At 47.0% G+C, this 24610-nt stretch overlaps 1 protein-coding gene and 3 long non-coding RNA genes across 24 annotated transcripts; 2 read left to right on the top strand and 2 right to left on the bottom strand.

The window, feature by feature from the left end:
* Positions 1-191: 191 nt before the first annotated feature.
* Positions 192-8452, top strand: LOC126987651 (high mobility group protein 20A-like). Its single transcript, XM_050844783.1, has 8 exons — positions 192-254; positions 620-749; positions 2108-2267; positions 3711-3861; positions 4169-4238; positions 4974-5064; positions 6744-6868; positions 7322-8452. Exons 2-8 carry the CDS (start codon positions 626-628, stop codon positions 7459-7461), a joined length of 861 nt encoding a protein of 286 aa, XP_050700740.1. The 5' UTR covers positions 192-254; positions 620-625; the 3' UTR covers positions 7462-8452.
* A 256-nt stretch (positions 8453-8708) lies between these two features.
* Positions 8709-17513, bottom strand: LOC126987662 (uncharacterized). Of its 18 annotated transcripts, XR_007741073.1 has the most exons (9): positions 17397-17513; positions 15337-15461; positions 11606-12440; positions 11224-11350; positions 10453-10844; positions 10327-10389; positions 10143-10263; positions 9966-10076; positions 8709-9907 (listed from the first exon to the last, which is right to left on the bottom strand). It is a non-coding gene; the product is annotated as an uncharacterized LOC126987662 (long non-coding RNA). The 18 variants fall into 18 exon arrangements; XR_007741084.1 differs by lacking the exon at positions 11224-11350 and having other exon boundaries at positions 9966-10024; positions 10215-10263; positions 10327-10403; positions 10530-10844; positions 11351-12440; XR_007741077.1 differs by lacking the exon at positions 11224-11350 and having other exon boundaries at positions 9966-10024; positions 10215-10263; positions 11351-12440.
* On the top strand, positions 10853-11679 carry LOC126987699 (uncharacterized). Of its 3 annotated transcripts, none has more exons than XR_007741094.1 (2): positions 10853-11017; positions 11398-11679. It is a non-coding gene; the product is annotated as an uncharacterized LOC126987699 (long non-coding RNA). The 3 variants fall into 3 exon arrangements; XR_007741095.1 differs by lacking the exon at positions 10853-11017 and adding an exon at positions 11122-11269 and having other exon boundaries at positions 11525-11679; XR_007741096.1 differs by lacking the exon at positions 10853-11017 and adding an exon at positions 11153-11269.
* On the bottom strand, positions 12903-14363 carry LOC126987700 (uncharacterized). 2 transcript variants are annotated; one of them, XR_007741097.1, is made up of 3 exons: positions 13965-14363; positions 13394-13514; positions 12903-13065 (listed from the first exon to the last, which is right to left on the bottom strand). It is a non-coding gene; the product is annotated as an uncharacterized LOC126987700 (long non-coding RNA). The 2 variants fall into 2 exon arrangements; XR_007741098.1 differs by having other exon boundaries at positions 12903-13209; positions 13380-13514.
* Positions 17514-24610: the final 7097 nt, after the last annotated feature.

Consider the following 24610-nt stretch of genomic DNA (forward strand, 5'->3'; position numbering starts at 1 on the left):
AACAAACTCGATATTTCCCATTTCTAACGCATAATGACCGCACAAAACCTACTATAATTAACACTACTAGCAATAAACATTAATAGCTATCATTAGTTTTGTGGGGGAAACGTTTTATAGCCTGAAATCGGGGAAAAGGAGAAGCTGCGTACGACAATATGGCAACTGAGGGAGTGTTTAGTATTGGAACCCCGGCCATCATAACAACACATACCCAGACGCCTTCCTGTGTGTTGCCGGGTGTTGCAGTGACGGTGAGAGGGTGTATGTGTGTGTGTATGTGTCCAGGGTGTGGGTGTATGTGTTAAGGATGTGTTGGTGTAAGTATGTGTCCAGGGTGTGTTGGTGTGGGGGTGTATGTGTCTTGGGTGTGGGTGTATGTGTCCAGGGTGTGTTGGTGTGGGGGTGTATGTGTCCAGGGTGTGTTGGTGTGGGGGTGTATGTGTCTTGGGTGTGGGTGTATGTGTCCAGGGTGTGTTGGTGTGGGGGTGTATGTGTCCAGGGTGTGGGTGTATGTGTTACTCGCCTTACTGTGTTCTTTTAATACATATTGTCCCATGAGCTGCTTTCTTTACCGTAAAAAAAACACACATATCCCAACATCGGCACCACCCCATAGGTCACCATGACAACGGGCGGTGCGGGGTCCAGCGGCGCCGAGGCCTCCCCCAAGAAGAAGGGTTGGCCTAAGGGGAGGAAACGGAGACTGCTCCCCAAGGACTCCAACGCCCCCAAGGGTCCACTCTCAGGTGAGGCAATTAGGGGGAAGGAGTGCCGATGCTATGAGTTACCTGTTCAGCGGCCGCCAATCACCTGCGACAGAGAGAAAGTGGAATATGTGTTAAGGTGGAGTGTGGGATCAGAGGGGGTGGCTGGTGTGATGTGTTCCCCTGTGTCGTGAAGGATGGAGTGTGGCTTGTGTGTGTGTGTGTGTGTGTGTGTGTTTACCTAGTTGTGAAATACAGGACAAGGGAGGTACAAGGCTCGTGCTGTCCCGTCTCCATAATGGTCATCATCCAGTTTGGCTTTAAATTCATGAATCTTTTTTGCGCACACAGTCTCCGCGTCAAGTCCGTTCCGTGTTGTTATGCTTCTGTATGGAAAACTGTGTGTCTGTGTGTGTGTGTGTGTGTGTGTGTGTGTTTACTGAATTGTGACATACAGGGAAAGGTTACGTTCGCGCTGTCCCGTCTCCATATCTGCTCGTATCCAACTTCTCCTTAAAATCATGAATGTTTCTTGCACAAACCACCTCCTCCTCCAGTCCACTCCACAGCTTTTGTTTGGGAAGCTAAACTTTTTCACGTCTCGCCTACACGTGGTCGCCCTCAACTTCTTTCAATGTCCTCTCGTTTCTCTCTTGCTCCGGGGGCTTCGTGGTGCAGTGGTTAGCACACGCGGCTCACAATCAAGAGAGCCTGGGTTCGATTCCTTGGCGGAGTGGAAAAATTTGGGTGGCTTTTCCGATACCCTACGCCCCTGTCCACCCAGCAGTGTACCAGGTATTAATCGGGGGTTGTGTCCTGTCTCCTGGGGTTTGTTCCCTTCTCCTATAATTCCTTCCCCTTCTGTCTCTCTCCGGCATATGACCACAGATGTTGCGCCGACTAAACCAAACTTTCCAACTGTTCCCTTCTCCTATAATTCCTTCCCCTTCTGTCTCTCTCCGGCATATGACCACAGATGTTGCGCCGACTAAACCAAACTTTCCAACTGTTCCCTTCTCCTATAATTCCTTCCCCTTCTGTCTCTCTCCGGCATATGACCACAGATGTTGCGGCCACTTAACCAAACTTTCCAACTGTTCCCTTCTCCTATAATTCCTTCCCTTCTGTCTCTCTCCGGCATATGACCACAGATGTTGCGCCCACTAAACCAAACTTTCCAACTGTTCCCTTCTCCTATAATTCCTTCCCCTTCTGTCTCTCTCCGGCATATGACCACAGATGTTGCGCCGACTAAACCAAACTTTCTAACTTTCGCTCTCCACACACACAGGTCCTCTCTGTCCAGGTTCTCCACCCCGCTCTCCACCCTGTACTCCGCTGTCAGGTCTCCTCTCTCTTCTTCTCTCCAAGTAATGTGTTTCTCTGTGTGGTGTGTGCAGGCTACATGCTGTTCATGGGCGACCAGAGGGAGGTGCTACGACAGACCCAGCCCGGCCTGGCCTTCCACGAGATCACCAAGCTTGTGGCGCAGCGCTGGGCCGTCCTGGACCAGATGACCAAGACCAAGTACCTGGAGGCTTCCGAGGCTGACAAGGAGAGGTGAGCGACATTGCCTGGTGGGGTGGAGCTCAGCGCAGGTCTGGGAACACTGGGTCAGGGTACCATGGCTAAGGGCTGTACAATAGACCCTCAAATAGTACAGTTTCCAATACCTCGGTTTTGGTTCTATACGGATTGTCATAGAAGATCTTGCAGGATTTTAAAATTTCCTTTCGTCGGGAAATTTAAAAACCCTAAAAAATCATCATAGAAAATCCACATGAATCCAAAACCGAACTATTGGAAACCGTACTATTTGAGAGATGACTACTACTACTACTACTACTACTAATGTATATGGGGCAAGCCACAAGGAGGTCTGGCAAAATGAAAACTAACATGTATTTGCATTAGATATCTTGGGCACCTCTCCATGACCCCACTGCAAACCTTTTTATCTATGTACTTTTCCATATCAGCGTCATATTAATTCAGTAATAGTTGTTGTATTGGTTGCCCACGAACTACCGAACTCCTGTCTCTTGCTGCTGACCTTAACTAAATGTTCATCAGTTAAATGCTATCAACCTGGTGGCCTCCGTGATCCCCCCCAGTTCGGCCTCCGTGATCCCCCTCAGTTCGGCCTCCGTGATCCCCCTCAGTTCGGCCTCCGTGATCCCCCTCAGTTCAAACTATTTATGTCCATTGCCCCAGCCTCTCCAATGCCCAGTGCTGCAAGACCTCTGTGTTTGTTTATCTTTATGTGTGGGGGCTTCGTGGTGCAGTGGTTAGCACACTCGGCTCACAATCGAGAGAGCCTGGGTTCGATTTCCGGGCGGAGTGGAAAAATTTGGGCGGCTTTTCCGATACCCTACGCCCCTGTCCACCCAGCAGTGAATGGGTACCAGGTATTAATCGGGGGTTGTGTCCTGTCTCCTGGGGTCTGTTCCCTTCTCCTATAATTCCTTCCCCTTCTGTCTCTCTCCGGCATATGACCACAGATGTTGCGCCGACTAAACCAAACTTTCCAACTGTTCCCTTCTCCTATAATTCCTTCCCCTTCTGTCTCTCTCCGGCATATGACCACAGATGTTGCGCCCACTAAACCAAACTTTCCAACTGTTCCCTTCTCCTATAATTCCTTCCCCTTCTGTCTCTCTCCGGCATATGACCACAGATGTTGCGCCCACTAAACCAAACTTTCCTTTTTCATCTTTGTGTGTTGGCAGCCTCGTAAAGTAGTGAATATCAGCCTTATGGTCACTCCCACTCCCCTCCCTCTTGAATACTCCTTCCTTCCTTCCTTCCTTCCTTCCTTCCTCCTCTTCCTTTTTCTCTTTTCCTTCCTTTCTCCTCTTCCTTTTTCTGTTATCCTTCTGCCTTCCTCCTTTCCTTCCTTCCTCTTCTCCTCCTCCTCCTTCTTCCTCCTCTTCCTTCCTCATGAATTTAATAGTTTCTCTCTCTCCTTCTGAGCCTCCAGCCTCACCCACACTCCTCCTACAGGTACCAGAAGGAGATGGAGGAATACCAGAAGACAGATGCCTACAAGAACTTCCTTCAAAAGCAGAGGAAGGCAGAGACTCCCTCACCGCCCAAGAAGACCAAGAAGGAGAATGGGGACGAGAGGAAGGAGGAGGAAGAGGAGGAGGAGGAGGTGGGTCAACATGTCCTTGGTCCATAATTTAGGCTTTGAAATCAGGGAGGAAGAAGGAGGAGGAGGAGGAAGGAGAGGAGGAGGAGGTAGGTTGTCGAAAGCATTTGTGATCAGATTATGTATCATCTATTTTGGGGGTTTATATCATGGCACAAATTTGGCCCGTCACTGCTACACGGTAAAGCCACAAATTTGGCCCGTCGCTGCTACATGGTAAAGCCACAAATTTGACCCGTCGCTGCTACACGGGTTAATGTCTACCATACACAGAGACCCACACTGACAGACCTTGTGTTTTCCCTTGCAGGAGCCCCTCAACCCCCACTCCTCGCTTGAGATCCCAATATTCACCGAGGAGTTCCTGAACCACAATAAAGGTGAGAGAAAGGAGTTGCTGTGTTGAAGCTGCGGAATCATTTTGCTGGCTGTCTTCTGATGCAAGATAGTGTGTTTTTCTCTTGAGGGTTTGTTGTTGGGATATAATCTGATGCATACCCAGACCTTTTTGTTTATTTTGAGCAAGTTATCAAATTACTTTATGAAATACTGGTTGATTAAGAAGCAATTGGCCTTGTTTTGTTTATTCTGAGTAAAGTATCGAATGGCTTTATGAAATACTGGTTTAATGAGAAGCAATTGACCTTGTGTATTTTGGGTAAGGTATCTAATTAACTTATGAAATACTGGTTTAATAAGAAGCAATCCACCTCTGCCTCTGAGCCTTCCCATCCCTCATGTTCCCCTCATTGCATCGAGAGGCTTCATGGTGCAGTGGTTAGCACACTCAGCTCACAACGGAGAGAGCCCGGGTTCAATTCCCGGGCGGAGTGGAAAAATTTGGGTGGCTTTTCCGATACCCTACGCCCCTGTCCACCCAGCAGTGAATGGGTGCCAGGTATTAATCAGGGGTTGCGTCCTGTCTCCTGGGGTCTGTTCCCTTCTCCTATAATTCCTTCCCCTTCTGTCTCTCTCCGGCATATGACCACAGATGTTGCGCCCACTAAACCAAACTTTCCAACTGTTCCCTTCTCCTGTAGTTCCTTCCCCTTCTGTCTCTCTCCGGCATATGACCACAGATGTTGCGCCGACTAAACCAAACTTTTTACCCTCAGTGCGTGAAGGAGAGCTACGGCAGCTTCGGAAGTCCAACACCGACTATGAGGAGCAGAACGCCATTCTTCAGAAGCACATCGAGAGCATGAAGTGAGTGCAGGGAATGGCCAGTCACTCTCATGGGCTGTGTTGCATGTGCTGTTCCTCTGTTCTCTCAGGGGGCTTCGTGGTGCAGTGGTTAGCACACTCAGCTCACAACCAAGAGAGCCCGGGTTCGATTCCCGGGCGGAGTGGAAAAATTTGGGTGGCTTTTCCGATACCCTACGTAGCCCCTGTCCACCCAGCAGTGAATGGGTATCAGGTATTAATCGGGGGTTGTGTCCCGTCTCCTGGGGTCTGTTTCCTTCTATAATTCCTTCCCCGTCTGTCTCTCTCCGGCATATGACCACAGATGTTGCGCTGACTGAACAAAACTTTCCAACTTTACTTTTCCTCTGTTCTCTTGAACAGGCACCCTTGTGAACAGCTTGGGACTCAAATATTGATCTAATTTTTCCTAAACGCCTTGTGACTTGTGATCCATTAACCTGGTAGCAGCGACGGGCCAAATCTGTGGCTTTACCGTGTATCAGCGACAGGCCAAATTTGTGGCTTTACCATGTATCAGTGACAGGCCAAATTTGTGCCATGATATAAACCCCCAAAAATAGATGATGCATAATCTGATCACAAATGCTTTGATATATATTATGAAATGGTTTGTGTGAGGGGTGATTTTTTCTCATTTTTCTCGCTTGGAGGGACCATTAAGAAACATGATCCCCGCTGCTACTGGGTTAAAGAATCAATGAAGATTTTTACTTAGAAGAGTGTGTCATATTTCCCAAGTGAGCGCTGGAATTTTAGGGGGTTAAAGTACAGTTGTCCCTCAAATAGTACAGTTTCCAATAGTACGGTTTTGGTTTTATGTGGATTTTCATAGAAGATTTTTTTAGGATTTGTAAATTTTCCGACAAGCAGGAAATTTAAGAATCCAAAAAAGATCTTCCAGACTATCCGTATAAAACCGAAATCGTACTATTTGAGACGGTTTTGGTTTTATGTGGATTTTCATTGAAGATTTTTTTAGGATTTGAAAATTTCGAAACGATCAGGAAATTTAAGAATCCTAAAAAGATCTTCCAGACTATCCGTATAAAACCGAAATCATACTATTTGAGACAGTTTTGGTTTTATGTGGATTTTCATAGAAGACTTTTTTAGGATTTGTAAATTTCGAAACGAGCAAGAAATTTAAGGATCCTAAAAAGATCTTCCAGACTATCCGTATAAAACCGAAATCGTACTATTTGAGACGGTTTTGGTTTTATGTGGATTTTCATGGAAGATTTTTTAGGATTTGAAAATTTCCCAAACGATCAAGAAATTTAAGGATCCAAAAAAGATCTTCCAGACTATCTGTATAAAACCGAAATCGTACTATTTGAGACGGTTTTGGTTTTATGTGGATTTTCATAGAAGATTTTTTTAGGATTTTAAATTTCCCGACAAGCAGGAAATTTAAAGATCCAAAAAAGATCTTCCAGACTATCCGTATAAAACCGAAATCGTACTATTTGAGACGGTTTTGGTTTTATGTGGATTTTCATAGAAGATTTTTTTAGGATTTTAAATTTCCCGACAAGCAGGAAATTTAAGAATCCTAAAAAGATCTTCCAGACTATCCGTATAAAACCCGAAATCGTACTATTTGAGGGACGACTGTATTCTTATGGTGACAGGCAACTCAGCTTCCCCAGCCCAGGTTGACTCACCCGGCCTCTTGTCAGGAGCACCGTGGAGCGCCTGGAGTCAGAGACGGGTCAGCAGCGCAGCAACAACGCAGCACTACAGCAGCACATAGAGACACTTCGACGCACCCTGGCACGAGCCTTCACGCACCTCCCTCTGCCTGGTGAGTGTTCCTCCTCTTATCTGGGGGCTTTGTGGTGCAGTGGTTAGCACGCTCGGCTCACAACTGAGAGAGCCAGGGTTCGATTCCCGGGTGGAGTGGAAAAATTTGGGCGGCTTTTCCGATACCCTACATAGCCCCTGTCCACCCAGCAGTGTACCAGGTATTAATCGGGGGTTGTGTCCCGTCTCCTGGGGTCTGTTCCCTTCTCCTATAGTTCCTTCCCCTTCTGTCTCTCTCCAGCATATGACCACAGATGTTGCGCCGACTAAACCAAACTTTCCAACTGTTCCCTTCTCCTGTAATTCCTGCCCCTTCTGTCTCTCTCCAGCATATGACCACAGATGTTGTTATGTGTCTTGTATGTATCCTGTTAGCTTGTTATGGACGGTGACGGTAAGTGAATGTTGAGGTTCGTTATGTGTGTGAAGCTTATCTCTCTGCGTCCTTCCCCAGGCAGCGAGGTGGCCCCCACAGAGGAGACAATCGACAGCTACATGGTCCAGCTTCACTCCCTCATCGTCAACAACCCCCAGCATCACCAGGGCCTCATCCAGACAGTACGGGGCATTGTGAGTCAGCTGGCTCTCACTTAGGGTGCCCCAGGAACAGTGAGGGCTGGTCATGTCTCTGTCTGGGTGGGAGGAGGAAGGAGTGGAGGGAGGGAGGAGTGGTGGAGTTGTCAGGCTAGCGATGGGTGGAGGATGGACTGGTCTGTGTGGGAGGAGGAAGGAGTGGAGTGGTTAGGGTTTTGGGTGGAGGGAGGAAGGAGTGGTGGAGTTGTCAGGCTAGCGATGGGTGGAGGAAGGAGTGGTCTGTGTGGGAGGAGGAAGGAGTGGAGTGGTTAGGCTTAGGGGTGGAGGTAGGGAGGAGTAGTGGAGTGGTCAGGCTAGGGATGGATGGAGGAGGGAATGGAAGAAATGAAGGGAGTGGAGGAAGGAGTGGAGTGGTCAGGCTGGGGTGGAGGAAGGAAGGAAAGGTGGAAGGATACCCCCAAAGGACAGTAATGATTCAAGCAAGTCTTGGAGGTGTCCCAATGCTCCCTGCCTGAAAGAGTTTAAGTCACAGGAAGCAGGAATTATAGGAGACAAGTTGTTCCAAAGCATACCAGTGAAAATTCTGAAAGATTAAAGATACGTATAAAGTTTTGCACTAGGAAGCTGGACTGCATAAGGATGAGCTCAACATTCCTTGGATAATAGATGATTTTTTAACCCGGTAGCAGCGATGGGCCAAATTTGTGGCTTTACCGTGTAGCAGCGACGGGCCAAATTTGTGGCTTTACCGTGTAGCAGCTACGGGCCAAATTTGTGGCTTTACCGTGTAGCAGCGACGGGCCAAATTTGTGGCTTTACCGTGTAGCAGCGATGGGCCAAATTTGTGGCTTTACCGTGTAGCAGCGACGGGCCAAATTTGTGCCATGATATAAACCCCCAAAATAGATGATACATAATCTGATTGCAAATGCTTTGATATATATTATGAAATGGTTTGTGTGAGGGGTGATTTTTTCTCATTTTTCTCGCTTGGAGGGACCATTAAGAAACATGATCCCCGCTGCTACTGGGTTAATGGTCCCTCCAAGCAAGAAAAATGAGAAAAAAATCACCCCTCACACAAACCATTTCATAATATATATCAAAGCATTTGTGATCAGTATATATATCGTCTAATTTTGAGGGGGCTAAATCATGGCACACAAATTTGGCCCGTCGCTGCTACACGGTAAAGCCACAAATTTGGCCCGTCGCTGCTACACGGTAAAGCCACAAATTTGGCCCATCACTGCTACATAGCTAAGCCATGAATTTGGCCCGTCGCTGCTACACGGTAAAGCCACAAATTTGGCCCGTCGCTGCTACACGGTAAAGCCACAAATTTGGCCCGTCGCTGCTACACGGTAAAACCACAAATTTGGCCCGTCGCTGCTACCGGGTTAAAGTCTAGAGCTGTGGACTTCTTGATGGTTCTGATGTGTGGTGTGTTCAGCTAGATGGGACTCGGGGCATCTTTGGGGCATGAGTGTAGGGGGCCTGATAGGGTCATTGAGCCTTGATATATTTCGTGAATGCCTAGGAATCTTTGCTTCCTAATTCATGTCAGTCAGGAGATGGCCATTCTCTTATTTTATTCCCCGATACTCCCGGACTCTTGGCACTGTGACGGAGCCAAATTTGATGGGAAATACTCCTGATAGTTATAATTGGCACTGACGGAGCCAAATTTGATGGGAAATACTCCTGATAGTTAAAATTTGCACTGTGACGGAGCCAAATTTGATGGGAAATACTCCTGATAGTTAAAATTTGCACTGTGACGGAGCCAAATTTGATGGGAAATACTCCTTATAGTTGTAAAATGTATATAATAAGTAAGGTTTCATTGTACAAATATCATCTCCACTGCTGTTTGTGCTCAGGTAAAACTCCAATGAGACCCACCAAGTGTTATCCATGGTAAAGTTGACCTCATGTCTAAAAGCTCTAACAAAACCGGTCTTTACAGGAGCATATACAGTGTGTTCTGTGGTCATACGGCTGCAACAGGAAAGGGTCAAGGCTTAGTGTGTTCTATGGTCTACAGCTGCAGCAGGAAAGGGTCGAGGCTTAAGGAAATTCACATGAAGCTTAGATAGTTGTGTGTGTATCTGATGCTTGGTTTCCTTGGGGTCTACACTCAAAGGGGCGGCCAGGACAGACACCACCTTCCCTCAGACCACATCATCATCATCTCCATCTTCATTTAACATCTTTATTTTCCCTTAAGGGGTTGGACAGGGTCACTCCATTTCTCCCATTATTTCACAAGGTTAAACGGTCAATGACACTTCCAACCCTTCCTGTCCCTTGCCACAGCCCCTCCAGTGGTCTGTTCTTTAATCACATCCTTCTCTTCAGACCCCATTTTGGCAAAGTTACCTTCCCCAGAGAACAAAAACCTGTATCCACATCAATTTGAGGTTCACACTTCCCCCATGATGTCTCTGGCGTGTCTGGTGGGTCCTCAGCTCTCCTCAATCCCTCTCCACCTTAATCTCTGTACCTCCTAGCCAACAAATCCACCCCAACAGCGCTCCTCAATCCCTCCTTAATCTCTGTACCTCCTAGCCAACACATCCACCCCAATCTCCTCAATCCCTCTCCACCTTAATCTCTGTACCTCCTAGCCAACACAGGATCCACCCCAACAGCTCTCCTCAATCCCTCTCCACCTTAATCTCTGTACCTCCTAGCCAACACAGGATCCACCCTAACAGCTCTTCTCAATCCCTCTCCACCTTAATCTCTGTACCTCCTAGCCAACACATCCACCCCAACAGCTCTCCTCAATCCCTCCTTAATCTCTGTACCTCCTAGCCAACACATCCACCCCAACAGCTCTCCTCAATCCCTCTCCACCTTAATCTCTGTACCTCCTAGCCAACACATCCACCCCAACAGCTCTTCTCAATCCCTCTCCACCTTAATCTCTGTACCTCCTAGCCAACACATCCACCCCAACAGCTCTCCTCAATCCCTCTCCACCTTAATCTCTGTGCCTCCTAGCCAACACATCCACCCCAACAGCTCTCCTCAATCCCTCTCCACCTTAATCTCTGTACCTCCTAGCCAACACATCCACCCCAACAGCTCTCCTCAATCCCTCTCCACCTTAATCTCTGTACCTCCTAGCCAACACATCCACCCCAACAGCTCTCCTCAATCCCTCACCATCCCTAAACCACCTCCTCACTCAACACCCCATCCCCCCATGTGACCACAGCCATATACCTCAAGTGCTGTCCACAACACTCCCCAACACTATGGTCCGTGTAGTCGAGGGGTGTTGACCTTGCTTCCTGAAGGAGCTGTCTCTGGCCCCCTTCCTCAGTCATTGCGTGTTTTTTGTAATACATTTCTACACTAGTATTAAGGATGTAAATAAATAACTATAAAGTATTTCCTCTATTATGGCTCTGCTTAACCCTGCCTCACAAGACCTCCTAGAAGCTTATTCCTGTGCTGTCCAACTTTCCAGTGCAAGAGGTAAGGGGCATCTTCACTCTCTCATCACTCATTGGTAAACTTTCCTCTATTATGGCTCTGCTTACCCCTGCCTCACAAGACCTCCTAGAAGCTTATTCCTGTGCTGTCCAACTTTCCAGTGCAAGAGGTAAGGGGCATCTTCACTCTCATCACTCATTGGTAAACTTTCCTCTATTATGGCTCTGCTTACCCCTGCCTCACAAGACCTCCTAGAAGCTTATTCCTGTGCTGTCCAACTTTCCAGTGCAAGAGGTAAGGGGCATCTTCACTCTCTCATCACTCATTGGTAAACTTTCCTCTATTATGGCTCTGCTTACCCCTGCCTCACAAGACCTCCTAGAAGCGTATTCCTGTGCTGTCCAACTTTCCAGTGCAAGAGGTAAGGGGCATCTTCACTCTCTCATCACTCATTGGTAAACTTTCCTCTATTATGGCTCTGCTTACCCCTGCCTCACAAGACCTCCTAGAAGCTTAATTCCTGTGCTGTCCAACTTTCCAGTGCAAGAGGTAAGGGGCATCTTCACTCTCTCATCACTCATTGGTAAACTTTCCTCTATTATGGCTCTGCTTACCCCTGCCTCACAAGACCTCCTAGAAGCTTATTCCTGTGCTGTCCAACTTTCCAGTGCAAGAGGTAAGGGGCATCTTCACTCTCTCATCACTCATTGGTAAACTTTCCTCTATTATGGCTCTGCTTACCCCTGCCTCACAAGACCTCCTAGAAGCGTATTCCTGTGCTGTCCAACTTTCCAGTGCAAGAGGTAAGGGGCATCTTCACTCTCTCATCACTCATTGGTAAACTTAAGCCACAATGATGCCAATTCTTTGCTTTTGGAACTATGGGCCAACAGGCAGGTCATATTGGGTATTGATTTAGGTGGCATGTTGAATGGATGATACCCAGAACTTTGTCAATTGTACTTAAAATTATGTGAACAAAGTTGTAATTTTGAAAAAGCAATTTCATTCAACGGGTTCAGAGTTTCCAGAAGTGTCGTCCGGTTCAGGGTTTGTTGAACTTTTTCTGGAGTAAATTCCATCCTTGGGGAAGAGGTACTTGTGAAACATTAGATTTATAACCATATTAAGTGTTTATTTTACTTCAAAGTGTCTCCGGAGAACAAACACTTAAATTCCACTTGCACAAAAATATTAAAAAAAAAAAAGAAAGAAAAAGTCAATGGGGGGAGTCTTTCGAACTCTTAGGAACACGACAGCTCAGTAAATGCCACACTGCAGATCACACGAGTCTTACAAAACGCTGGGACGGCACCTCAGCCACACCGAGGAATGACGAGCTACCAGACTCCGGGGGCGGATGTGTAGGCAATGGTGTCTTGTATTGGTGGCCAGCAGTCTGTTTTTGGTCCATGACACTGCTGACTGTCCCGTGTGCAATGGTGTCTTGTATGGGTGGCCAGCAGGATGTTTTTGGTCCATGACACTGCTGACTGTCCCGTGTGCAATGGTGTCTTGTATGGGTGGCCAGCAGGATGTTTTTGGTCCATGACACTGCTGACTGTCCACTGCTGCATTGCTAGACGACCAGCCTGGGGGCAAGGAAGGGTATTAGCTATCTGCACCAACCCCAAGTTAAGGTTACTGCAGACGTTCTACCTAAACTCAATCACCTGACTTATAACAATGGGAGCTTGTAGGCAATTGTATACAAATCTTAGGGACTGTATCTATGAATGTCAGACAATATGAGAGGTCTGAAAATAAAGGTCAGTGTGATCTCTATATATCCTGCCCCTGAAATTGATCTAAACGTTTTTGTAATATCACCAATGGTTGCAAATAGTTTTCATTGCTGAGCCCAGGCAAGATTATAGTAGAAGAAGTAGAAAGACTGACTTTAACCTGACCTCAATCACCTCATTCTCTACAACACCAAGAAACACAAACGCTGAACAGGAAGAACAAGGAAACACTACCACACAAGTCTACCTAAATGGAGCCCTTACCTACATAGACGGACTTTAACCTGAACCCAATCACCTCATTCTCTACAACACCAAGGAACACATAAACGCTGAACAGGAAGAACAAGGAAACACCACAACACCAAGAAACACAAACGCTGAACAGGAAGAACAAGGAAACACTACCACACAAGTCTACCTAAATGGAGCCCTTACCTACATAGACGGACTTTAACCTGAACCCAATCACCTCATTCTCTACAACACCAAGAAACACAAACGCTGAACAGGAAGAACAAGGAAACACTACCAAACGCTGAACAGGAAGAACAAGGAAACACTACCACACAAGTCTACCTAAATGGAGCCCTTACATACATAGACGGACTTTAACCTGAACCCAACCACCTCATTCTCTACAACACCAAGAAACACACAAACGCTGAACAGGAAGAACAAGGAAACACCACAACACCAAGAAACACAAACGCTGAACAGGAAGAACAAGGAAACACTACCACAGAAGTCTACCTACATGGAGCCCATACATAGACGGACTTTTACCTGAACTCAATCACCTCATTCTCTACAACACCAAGGAACACAAACGCTGAACAGGAAGAACAAGGAAACACCACAACACCAAGAAACACAAACGCTGAACAGGAAGAACAAGGAAACACTACCACACAAGTCTACCTAAATGGAGCCTTTACCTACATAGACGGACTTTAACCTGAACCCAATCACCTTATTCTCAACAACACCAAGAAACACAAACGCTGAACAGGAAGAACACGGAAACACCACAACACCAAGAAACACAAACGCTGAACAGGAAGAACAAGGAAACACTACCACACAAGTCTACCTAAATGAAGCCCTTACATAGACGGACTTTTACTTGAACTCAATCACCTCATTCTCTACAACACCAAGGAACACATAAACGCTGAACAGGAAGAACAAGGAAACACTACCACACGAGTCTACCTATATGGAGCCCTTACATAGACTGACTTTTACCCGATCTCAATCACCTCATTCTCTACAACACCAAGAAACACACAAACGCTGAACAGGAAGAACAAGGAAACACTACCAAACGCTGAACAGGAAGAACAAGGAAACACTACCACACGAGTCTACCTAAATGGAGCCCTTACATAAAAGTTTATAAGATGACCCAGAAACGGTGCAAAAAAGAGCAACATTGGAAGAGAAAGAGTACAGAGAACTTAAGTACGAATGTCGCTAACTGGAAACTGCACTGATTAGGACATGTTGCATACGTTACTATATATATGCTAACTGGAAACTGGAAACATAAGGAAGATATCTAGGTTCACCAACAAGGATAAGTCTTATAAGTGTTCGTAACAGAAGATATAATTAATGAAAAGTTGATTTATAGAATGTCAAGCCACACCTATATTCGAATACTTAAAGCAACGAGAAAAATAAATAGTCTTGCATTTAATTATCCGCTCCACTCTGACCTACTCTTGAACCTCAGCTGCCGAGAACTCCCTCAATCTTGAACCTCCCTCAGTCTTGAACCTCTCCCTCCCTCAGTCTTGAACCTCTCCCTCAATCTTCAACCTCTCTCTCGCAATCTTCAACCTCTCTCCCGCAATCTTCAACCTCTCTCCCGCAATCTTCAACCTCTCTCCCTCCCTCTCCCTCAATCTTCAACCTCTCTCCCTCCCTCTCCCTCAATCTTCAACCTCTCTCCCTCCCTCTCCCTCAATCTTCAACCTCTCTCCCTCCCTCTCCCTCAATCTTCAACCTCTCTCCCTCCCTCTCCCTCAATCTTCAACCTCTCGACCTCCCTCTCCCGCAATCTGCCACCTCTCTCCCTCGCTCTCCTCAATCTTCAACCTCTCTCTCCTCCCTCTCCGCAATCTTCAACCTCTCCCTCCCTCTCCCTCAATCTTCAACCTCTCTCCCTCCCTCTCCCTCAATCTTCAACCTCTCTCCCTCGCTCTCCTGCAATCTTCAACCTCTCTCCCTCGCTCTCCTGCAATCTTCAACCTCTCCCTCCCTCTCCCGCAATCTTCAACCTCTCTCCCTCCCTCTCCCGCAATCTTCAACCTCTCTCCCTCCCTCTCCCGCAATCTTCAACCTCTCTCCCTCCCTCTCCCGCAATCTTCAACCTCTCTCCTCCCTCTCCTGCAATCTTCAACCTCTCTCCTCCCTCTCCGCAATCTTCAACCTCTCTCCTCCCTCTCCTCAATCTTCAACCTCTCTCCTCCCTCTCCTCAATCTTCTACCTCTCTCCCTCGCTCTCCCGCAATCTTCAACCTCTCTCCCTCCCTCTCCCGCAATCTTCAACCTCCCTCCCTCCCTCTCCCGCAATCTTCAACCTCCCTCCCTCTCCCTCAATCTTCAACCTCTGCCGCCGAGAACTCCCTCAGTCATACACAAGTTATACCTTATCCTCTGTGGCTGTATCTATGCAGTTCTCCCTCTACGCCTATATTTAGAAATTTAAACCAACGAGGAAATACTCCCATGTTACCTCCAAGAACTACCCGGGTACAGACGGGTGACGCAGAGTTTGATGTGGTGGTTCAGTTTTCAGAAGCGCGGGTCGAGGCTTCAACAGCGACGCCGTGATCCATTCCCCGCGTTCCTCTCAAGGCTCTGGAAGTTAAAAAAAACCAGTTGGAAAGTTTCGTTTAGTGGGCGCAACATCTGTGGTCATATGCCGGAGGAGACAGAAGGAGAAGGGAACAGACCCCAGGAGACGGGACACAACCCCCGATTAATACCTGGTACCCATTCACTGCTGGGTGGACAGGGGCGTAGGGTATCGGAAAAGCCGCCCAAATTTTTCCACTCCGCCCGGGAATCGAACCCAGGCTCTCTCGGTTGTGAGCTGAGTGTGCTAACCACTGCACCACGAAGCCCCCGTTATGCCCACGAACACTATTAATATGCACTAAAAGTTGTATCTATACTTAAATGATTAGAAGTAACAGTTAATCCCTGAGAATATTAAGTACAACAATACATCCATTAAAAGACGTTAACCGGTCTATCTGAAACTGAACACTTAGCTATTAACTCCTTGACTGCGGATTTCCAACAAGACCTCACCAAGCTACAGGAATGGAACAAAAAGTGGCTGCTACAATTCAATGAAGGAAATGTAAAGTCCTGCACCTTGGGAGGGGATATCCAGCACACCAATACCACATGGGAAACACTCCACTATCCACCACAGAGGCAGAGAAAGACATGGGAGTGTATGTTACCAGGCTACCAGTGAAGGGATATCCAGCACACCAATACCACATGGGAAACACTCCACTATCCACCACAGAGGCAGAGAAAGACCTGGGAGTGTATGTTACCAGGCTACCAGTGAAGGGATATCCAGCACACCAATACCACATGGGAAACACTCCACTATCCACCACAGAGGCAGAGAAAGACCTGGGAGTGTATGTTACCAGGCTACCAGTGAAGGGATATCCAGCACACCAATACCACATGGGAAACACTCCACTATCCACCACAGAGGCAGAGAAAGACCTGGGACTATATGTTTGCGGGGTGGACTTTGAGGGTAGCGGGGTGGAGACTTGAGGGTAGCGGGGTGGAGACTTGAGGGTAGCGGGGTGGAGACTTGAGGGTAGCGGGGTGGAGACTTGAGGGTAGCGGGGTGGAGACTTGAGGGTAGCGGGGTGGAGACTTGAGGGTAGCGGGGTGGAGACTGGAGGGTAGCGGGGTGGAGACTGGAGGGTAGCGGGGTGGAGACTGGAGGGTAGCGGGGTGGAGACTGGAGGGTAGCGGGGTGGAGACTGGAGGGTAGCGGGGTGGAGACATGAGGGTAGCAGGGTGGAGACTTGAGGGCAGGGGTGGAGACTTGAGGGTAGCAGGGGTGGAGACTTGAGGGCAAAGGGGTGGAGACTTGAGGGTAGCGGGGTGGAGACTTGAGGGTAGCGGGGTGGAGACTTGAGGGTAGCGGGGTGGAGACTTGAGGGTAGCGGGGTGGACTTGAGGGTAGCGGGGTGGACTTGAGGGTAGCGGGGTGGACTTGAGGGTAGCGGGGTGGACTTGAGGGTAGCATAATCTGACCACAAATGCTTCGATATATATTATGAAATGGTTTGTGTGAGGGGTGATTTTTTCTCATTTTTCTCGCTTAGAGGGACCATTAATATGCATGATCCCCGCTGCTACCAGGTTAACCGCCCGTATATCGAATAGGGCAATGGTAGCTTCCGACATATACCTCCCACCATAACCAACGTATATCTCTCTATACTCACAAGCTTGGGGGAGTTCAGGTGTCCAGGCTAGCGGTGGGGCGGCAGCAATAGGGTAATTTTCTTAAACATTTCGACGCCCAAACACACATATTTGACAAGGCTTAGGTAGGAGTGGTGGGCATTTTCAGGGGTAGTCTTATGACCCTTCTGACTGGTTGACCCTTCTTCTGTACCATGAATCTAAGAAAACACTCATTAGAACCCGTCTGATTTCCTTTAAGGCCTTTGGAAATCGTTGATGTGAAATGTGGGAGAGTCTGAGAATACCGCCCATAGACTCCTCCACAGCAGCAACACAGACCCCAGAGAAACGACCTCCATGGCTCCAGCGGTCTTGATGAACAGCCGTTTCTTGAAGACCGTCACGTCCTTCCCCCGGCCAGCCACACTCCGACACTAATTTTGCGATGGCTTCCTACCGCGTCATGGGATTCGGGATTCGTTTCCAGTTAAAAGAATCCGAACCGTTCCGAAACACTTACCGAACCAGGATTCGCCACAGGAACAGCTTCACAAGGGTCAAATGAAAAACAGGTATTGTGGTCTCTCTAAACTTCCTGATGACTATGGTCTGTATTTAAGGACACCATCGCTTCTCAAATCAAATATTTCTAAGGGTCAAAGAGGGGATCAATCGGGTCCTTATGAGTGTTTTTTAAGGTTCATGGCACAGAGGAAGGGTCAAACTACCACCAGGGTCATAAAACTACCCCTGGAAAGGCCTACAGCTCCTACGAAAGCCATGTCAAATATGTGAACTTGGAGACATCATCGCTTCTCACATCAAATATTTCTAAGGGTCAAAGAGGGGATCAATCGGGTCCTTAAGAGTGTTTTTTAAGGTTCATGGCACAGAAGAAGGGTCAAACTACCACCAGGGTCATGAAACTACCCCTGGAAAGGCCTACAGCTCCTACAAAAGCCATGTCAAATATGTGAACTTAGAGACATCATCGCTTCTCACATCAAATATTTCTAAGGGTCAAAGAGGGGATCAATCGGATCTTTATGAGTGTTTTTTAAGGTTCATGGCACAGAAGAAGGGTCAAACTACCACCAGGGTCATAAAACTACCCCTGGAAAGGCCTACAGCTCCTACGAAAGCCTTGTCAAATATGTGTTTCTTAGGTTCATGGTACAGAGGAAGGGTCAAACTACCACCAGGGTCATAAAACTACCCCTGGAAAGGCCTACAGCTCCTACGAAAGCCTTGCCAAATATGTGAACCTGGGCGACGATATGTTTTAAAATACGATTTAAAATTTGAGAACGGTCCACCTATTCCCAGCGTTGTCAAATTATCGTATTAACCACATATCGTATCTATCATTTTTTATGCCGCAAACTCTCGTACCCACACAAGTAACGTGAGAAAATCGAAGTTAGTGCTAAATCTGTTGTCTATTGATGTTTTTTTCGTTCTTGGTTGTTATAGTTATCGGCCAGCAACGAGGAAAATGAAATGCGATGGGTACGATAATTTGACAACACCTACCATTGTATCTTTTTAGTTTCCTGTGGTACGCTACTTTGACATGTATCCTTAGTCTTGCAACAATCAACTATCAATCATCAATCATTATATTTTGCCTCGGGTTGGTGTTCCCTGACAACGTATCATCGACCCCTCATGAAGCTTCTGAGGCGGTTCGAGATCGTCTGGAAGCGCCCTCAATTAACCTCTATAGCTTTCCCGACGTCATTAAATATTGGGTGTCTGTTCCTGAGCTTGTCACAGTCCAAAGACATTAAGAATAACGTGGTCTACTTTTAATATCGGTTACGGTCATTAGAACACTGAATAAATTAAGTTTGTCTCGTGTTAGGTACAATCAGCTGGCTAATAGCTAACTACATAACGATTGTTCCTCAGTTTGTCCCCAGGCGCGGATATAAGGGGGGGGGCCCAGGGGGCCCGGGCCCCCCCCTTTGGGCTCTATAGCCCCGGGGCCCCCACAAGAAGGGGGCCCCCACAAGATTTATTATATTAAATTGTAAAAATGGACTCACAAATTTATCACATCCCGTGACATTCTAAAAAAAAACTCTACAAACATACATGATAGCCTCATTCTTAAAATCGTATTTACAAGTACTATGTAAGTTATGTAACAGTTTTACATTGAATAGTTAAAATGCTTTATATTGACAGTAAGCCTTATTTGGGCAGCCTGTATTAATAGTAGGGATTGAATAGATAAATAATAGACCGTTTAGTGCTATTTGAAAGCGTTATAATTATGAGAAATAGGGTTATAATAAGCCTTTACAAGGGATTACGTCGCTTACACTCCGGTTACCACACAATACCATTAAATATATAAATAAAAAATAATTAAAATATACTATAATACACCACAACCTATACATAAAAACACGTTAATATATATACCTTATTACATGTATTTATTACAAGGTGCAGTTTGGCGTATTAAATATATTACAATGTCGATATCTGGGGCCATTATCTCTGTAGGAAAATGCTTTATATTGACAGTAAGCCTTATTTGGACAGCCTGTATTAATAGTACGACTTCAATAAATAAATAATAGACCATTTAATGCTATTTGAAAGCGTTATAATATGAGAAATAAGGATATAATTGTGTTTTAAAATGTGTTACTTTCGCTTGTATTGTTTGAACATTATGTGAACCTACTTCTCCGCGCCTGTGCGTCCGCCGCCTGGAAATTTACGAGGCAGGGTGAGTATATGGTGCCATTTCTCCATGATTATAACACGTTACCATTCCAGATTGCTATGAAGGGTGAATGGGTGACCAGTGTAGCTGTGCAGCCTATGGAGCATTGGCACAGTGCCCGGGAACACCGTGAAATAAGGGGGGGTGTTGGGGGGTGATTTGAATATGGCGAGTGAAACGTGATTCGATATTTTCATTCTTTTATTTTTTGCTCAGCTTTTAGGCGTGTACAGAAGTTGTTATTCACGTCAAATGTTCTTGGATACCTGGTTAGTGTATGGTATAAGCGGTGCACGTGATGGGGAACGAGTACTGGATGTTGTCTGCTCTCAATGAAGGATGCGCCTCACACGTGTAAGGGTCGGGCGGGGCGTCTGCGTGGCGGTGCGGGATATCAAAGATTTACGGTTGGTTGAGTGTGTGTGCCGTGAATCAACTCCTTATTCACGCCATTTATTCCCCGATACTTGCTTCATACGTGACATAAGCAACGCACCTCAGGGATAACTATTAATGGCTGTTTTCAGGTCGTAAATATGGCTGTTTGGGGCTTCGTCAGCTTCGCCCCCCTCCAAACCCCATCTGTCGGGAGGTGCTTCGCCCCCTCGACCAGTTATTAACAAATAAGAATCCCGTGAGTGGAGAAACGGTAATGCTAATGCTCGTTAAACAACCGAAAATTCTGCCGTCGGGCCCCCCCCAAGCTTTGTTCCTAGATCCGCGCCTGTAAATTGTCCCAGTCCCAAGACATTAAGAATAACATGGTCTACTTTTAATATCGGTTACGGTCATTAGGACACTGAATAAATTAAGTTTGTCTCGTGTTAGATATCATCAGCTGGCTAATAGCTAACTAAATAAGGTCTGTTCCTGAGTTTGTCCCAGTCCCAAGACATTAAGAATAACATGGTCTACTTTTAATATCGGTTACGGTCATTAGGACACTGAATAAATTAAGTTTGTCTCGTGTTAGATATCATCAGCTCAGGAGACAGGAAAAGGTTGGAAAGTTTCGTTTAGTCGGCGCATCATCTGTGGTCATATCCCGGAGAGAGACAGAAGGGGAAGGAATTATAGGAGAAGGGAACAGACCCCAGGAGACGGGACACAACCCCCGATTAATACCTGGTACACTGCTGGGTGGACAGGGGCGTAGGGTATCGGAAAAGCCGCCCAAATTTTTCCACTCCGCCTGGGAATCGAACCCGGGCTCTCTCGATTGTGAGCTGAGTGTGCTAACCACTGCACCACGAAGCACCCTGCCCCCACACTGCTGAGTTTGCTGGGAGGGTGGAGGGTAGCGGGACGCGGAGCGGGTCAGAGGCAAGAACAAACACTTATCTAATACGAGTGACCATACAGGCGTGGATAGCGGGTTCCCTCCAAGCTTATCCGCTACCCACGTCCTGTATGGTCACTCCTATTAGATAACATATGCTAGGCGTCCCGTTATCCTCTACCCCCCCCAGCAAACCCAACAGTGTGGCCGAACCCTTAAACTATAATTCTATATACGTGGTTACTGGACTTGTTTCATATGACAACGCGATTGAGTTAGCTATTAGCCAGCTGATGATACCTAACACATGAGACAAACCTTATTCAGTGTTCTAATGACTGACCGATATAAAAATTGGACATCACGTTATTCTCAGTGTCTCGGGAGTGTGATAACCTCAGGAACAGACACCCAATATTTAATGACGTCGGGAAAATGCAAGACAAAAGGTTAATTAACGGCGCAACCCGACGCGCTGTCTCAGAAGCTTCACGAGGGGTTGATGATACGCTGTCAGGAACACCAACCCGAGGCAAAATATGATGATTGATGATTGATTGATAGATCATTTACTTATGGTCGTGGAAAGGAGGAAACTCAGGCAGTTGAAGTTAATGAAGGGCAAACTACAGAAAGAGCTTGGAAACAGCTGATCTTGGGCAATAGAGTACAATAGCCCTCCCCTTGTCCGTGTCCACCACCCCACAGAAGCAGCGTGAGTGACTTCCATTCTCTGCTTGCACGAGTCTGCTGGAGCCAGTGTCTTACCTGGATGGGGACACGCCCTTTCCAAAAACTGTGATGTCCCCAACCAAAACTGCAGCTGATGAATTTAAGGGATTTCATTGTCCTTTCAACAGTTATCAATATTTTTACTCATCTTTTTGGCATCCAGTGAGCTCGCCTCCAAACATCCCCAGAACAACTTCATATGAAATGGTATAAGTTTCTGTTTTCTATACTCCAACACGAGAAATTAATCCAGGCGAGGAAAGGCTTTGCCGGCGCCGGGGAACGAACCTGCGACCAGCGTAACAGGACAGCCACTCCCTTACCAGTCGGCCAAAGATGTACCCACTGGCTAACTGGATTATGGGAGGCTCGCCCATCACGCAGGTCAGCACTACACATAGGCTCATTGCAAACTCCAAATCTACAAACACTTCCCTCGGCAAACGTTAAGGAATTGGGTTTATGATGGACACTAATTTCAAGGATCTTAATTTTATTCCTCAGTCACACATACCAACATAGCCTCCAGGAGTTAACTTTCACATACGATTGACATTAACACAAGTATATGAGGTATTAAAACCATATTATAAGCTGGTATAACAAGACCCCTTCGCTTCTCATACCAGCTATTTCTAAAGGTCAAAGATGGGGTCAGTTGGGTTCTAATGATTGTTTCTTCAGGTTCACGATACAGAGGAAGGGTCAAACTACCACCAGGGTCATAAAGCTACTCTTGGAAATGCCCACAACTCCCACGAAAGCCTTGTCAAATATGTGTTCTTGGGCGGTGAAATGTGTCTGTGTCTGTGGGTTCAAATTAAATATCTGCACTCAACCCCAAGCCTGTGTCCGGCAGTAGTGAAGGACTAGCTTGCCATCGGAGCCGAAACACTCGTACAGGTTCCTCACCACCTGGTCCGGCGCTGGTGCAAAGCTTTGGTTCACGTACACAAACTGAGGGGGGAAAGAGGCAGGATTGGATTAATAACATAGCTGAGGATTGTAAACGGTTGTAAGACATTTTAACAGGATTTGATTGGAGCCAAGAGTCGGTAATTTAACCCGTCCGCTGTCATTGGCACGGATATCCCTTCACTGGTAGCCTGGTAACATACACTCCCAGGTCTTTCTCTGCCTCTGTGGTGGATAGTGGAGTGTTTCCCATGTGGTATTGGTGTGCCGGATATCCCTTCACTGGTAGCCTGGTAACATAAACTCCCAGGTCTTTCTCTGCCTCTGTGGTGGATAGTGGAGTGTTTCCCATGTGGTATTGGTGTGCTGGATATCCCTTCACTGGTAGCCTGGTAACATACACTCCCAGGTCTTTCTCTGCCTCTGTGGTGGATAGTGGAGTGTTTCCCATGTGGTATTGGTGTGCTGGATATCCCTTCACTGGTAGCCTGGTAACATACACTCCCAGGTCTTTCTCTGCCTCTGTGGTGGATAGTGGAGTGTTTCCCATGTGGTATTGGTGTGCTGGATATCCCTTCACTGGTAGCCTGGTAACATACACTCCCAGGTCTTTCTCTGCCTCTGTGGTGGATAGTGGAGTGTTTCCCATTTGGTATTGGTGTGCTGGATATCCCTTCACTGGTAGCCTGGTAACATACACTCCCAGGTCTTTCTCTGCCTCTGTGGTGGATAGTGGAGTGTTTCCCATGTGGTATTGGTGTGCTGGATATCCCTTCACTGGTAGCCTGGTAACATATACTCCTAGGTCTTTCTCTGCCTCTGTTGTGGATAGTGGAGTGTTTCCCATGTGGTATTGGTGTGCTGGATATCCCTTCACTGGTAGCCTGGTAACATACACTCCCAGGTCTTTCTCTGCCTCTGTGGTGGATAGTGGAGTGTTTCCCATGTGGTATTGGTGTGCAGGATATCCCTTCACTGGTAGCCTGGTAACATACACTAGCAGGTGTTTCTCTGCCTCTGTGGTGGATAGTGGAGTGTTTCCCATGTGGTATTGGTGTGCTGGATATCCCTTCACTGGTAGCCTGGTAACATACACTCCCAGGTCTTTCTCTGCCTCTGTGGTGGATAGTGGAGTGTTTCCCATGTGGTATTGGTGTGCTGGATATCCCTTCACTGGTAGCCTGGTAACATACACTCCCAGGTCTTTATCTGCCTCTGTGGTGGATAGTGGAGTGTTTCCCATGTGGTATTGGAGTGCTGGATATCCCTTCACTGGTAGCCTGGTAACATACACTCCCAGGTCTTTATCTGCCTCTGTGGTGGATAGTGGAGTGTTTCCCATGTGGTATTGGTGTGCTGGATATCCCTTCACTGGTAGCCTGGTAACATACACTCCCAGGTCTTTCTCTGCCTCTGTGGTGGATAGTGGAGTGTTTCCCATGTGGTATTGGTGTGCTGGATATCCCTTCACTGGTAGCCTGGTAACATACACTCCCAGGTCTTTATCTGCCTCTGTGGTGGATAGTGGAGTGTTTCCCATGTGGTATTGGTGTGCTGGATATCCCTTCCCTGGTAGCCTGGTAACATACACTCCCAGGTCTTTCTCTGCCTCTGTGGTGGATAGTGGAGTGTTTCCCATGTGGTATTGGTGTGCTGGATATCCCTTCACTGGTAGCCTGGTAACATACACTCCAGGTCTTTCTCTGCCTCTGTGGTGGATAGTGGAGTGTTTCCCATGTGGTATTGGTGTGCTGGATATCCCTTCACTGGTAGCCTGGTAACATACACTCCCAGGTCTTTCTCTGTCTCTGTGGTGGATAGTGGAGTGTTTCCCATGTGGTATTGGTGTGCTGGATATCCCTTCACTGGTAGCCTGGTAACATAAAC

This window comes from Eriocheir sinensis, chromosome 6 (assembly GCF_024679095.1).
Source record: "Eriocheir sinensis breed Jianghai 21 chromosome 6, ASM2467909v1, whole genome shotgun sequence".
NCBI lineage: Eukaryota > Metazoa > Arthropoda > Malacostraca > Decapoda > Varunidae > Eriocheir > Eriocheir sinensis.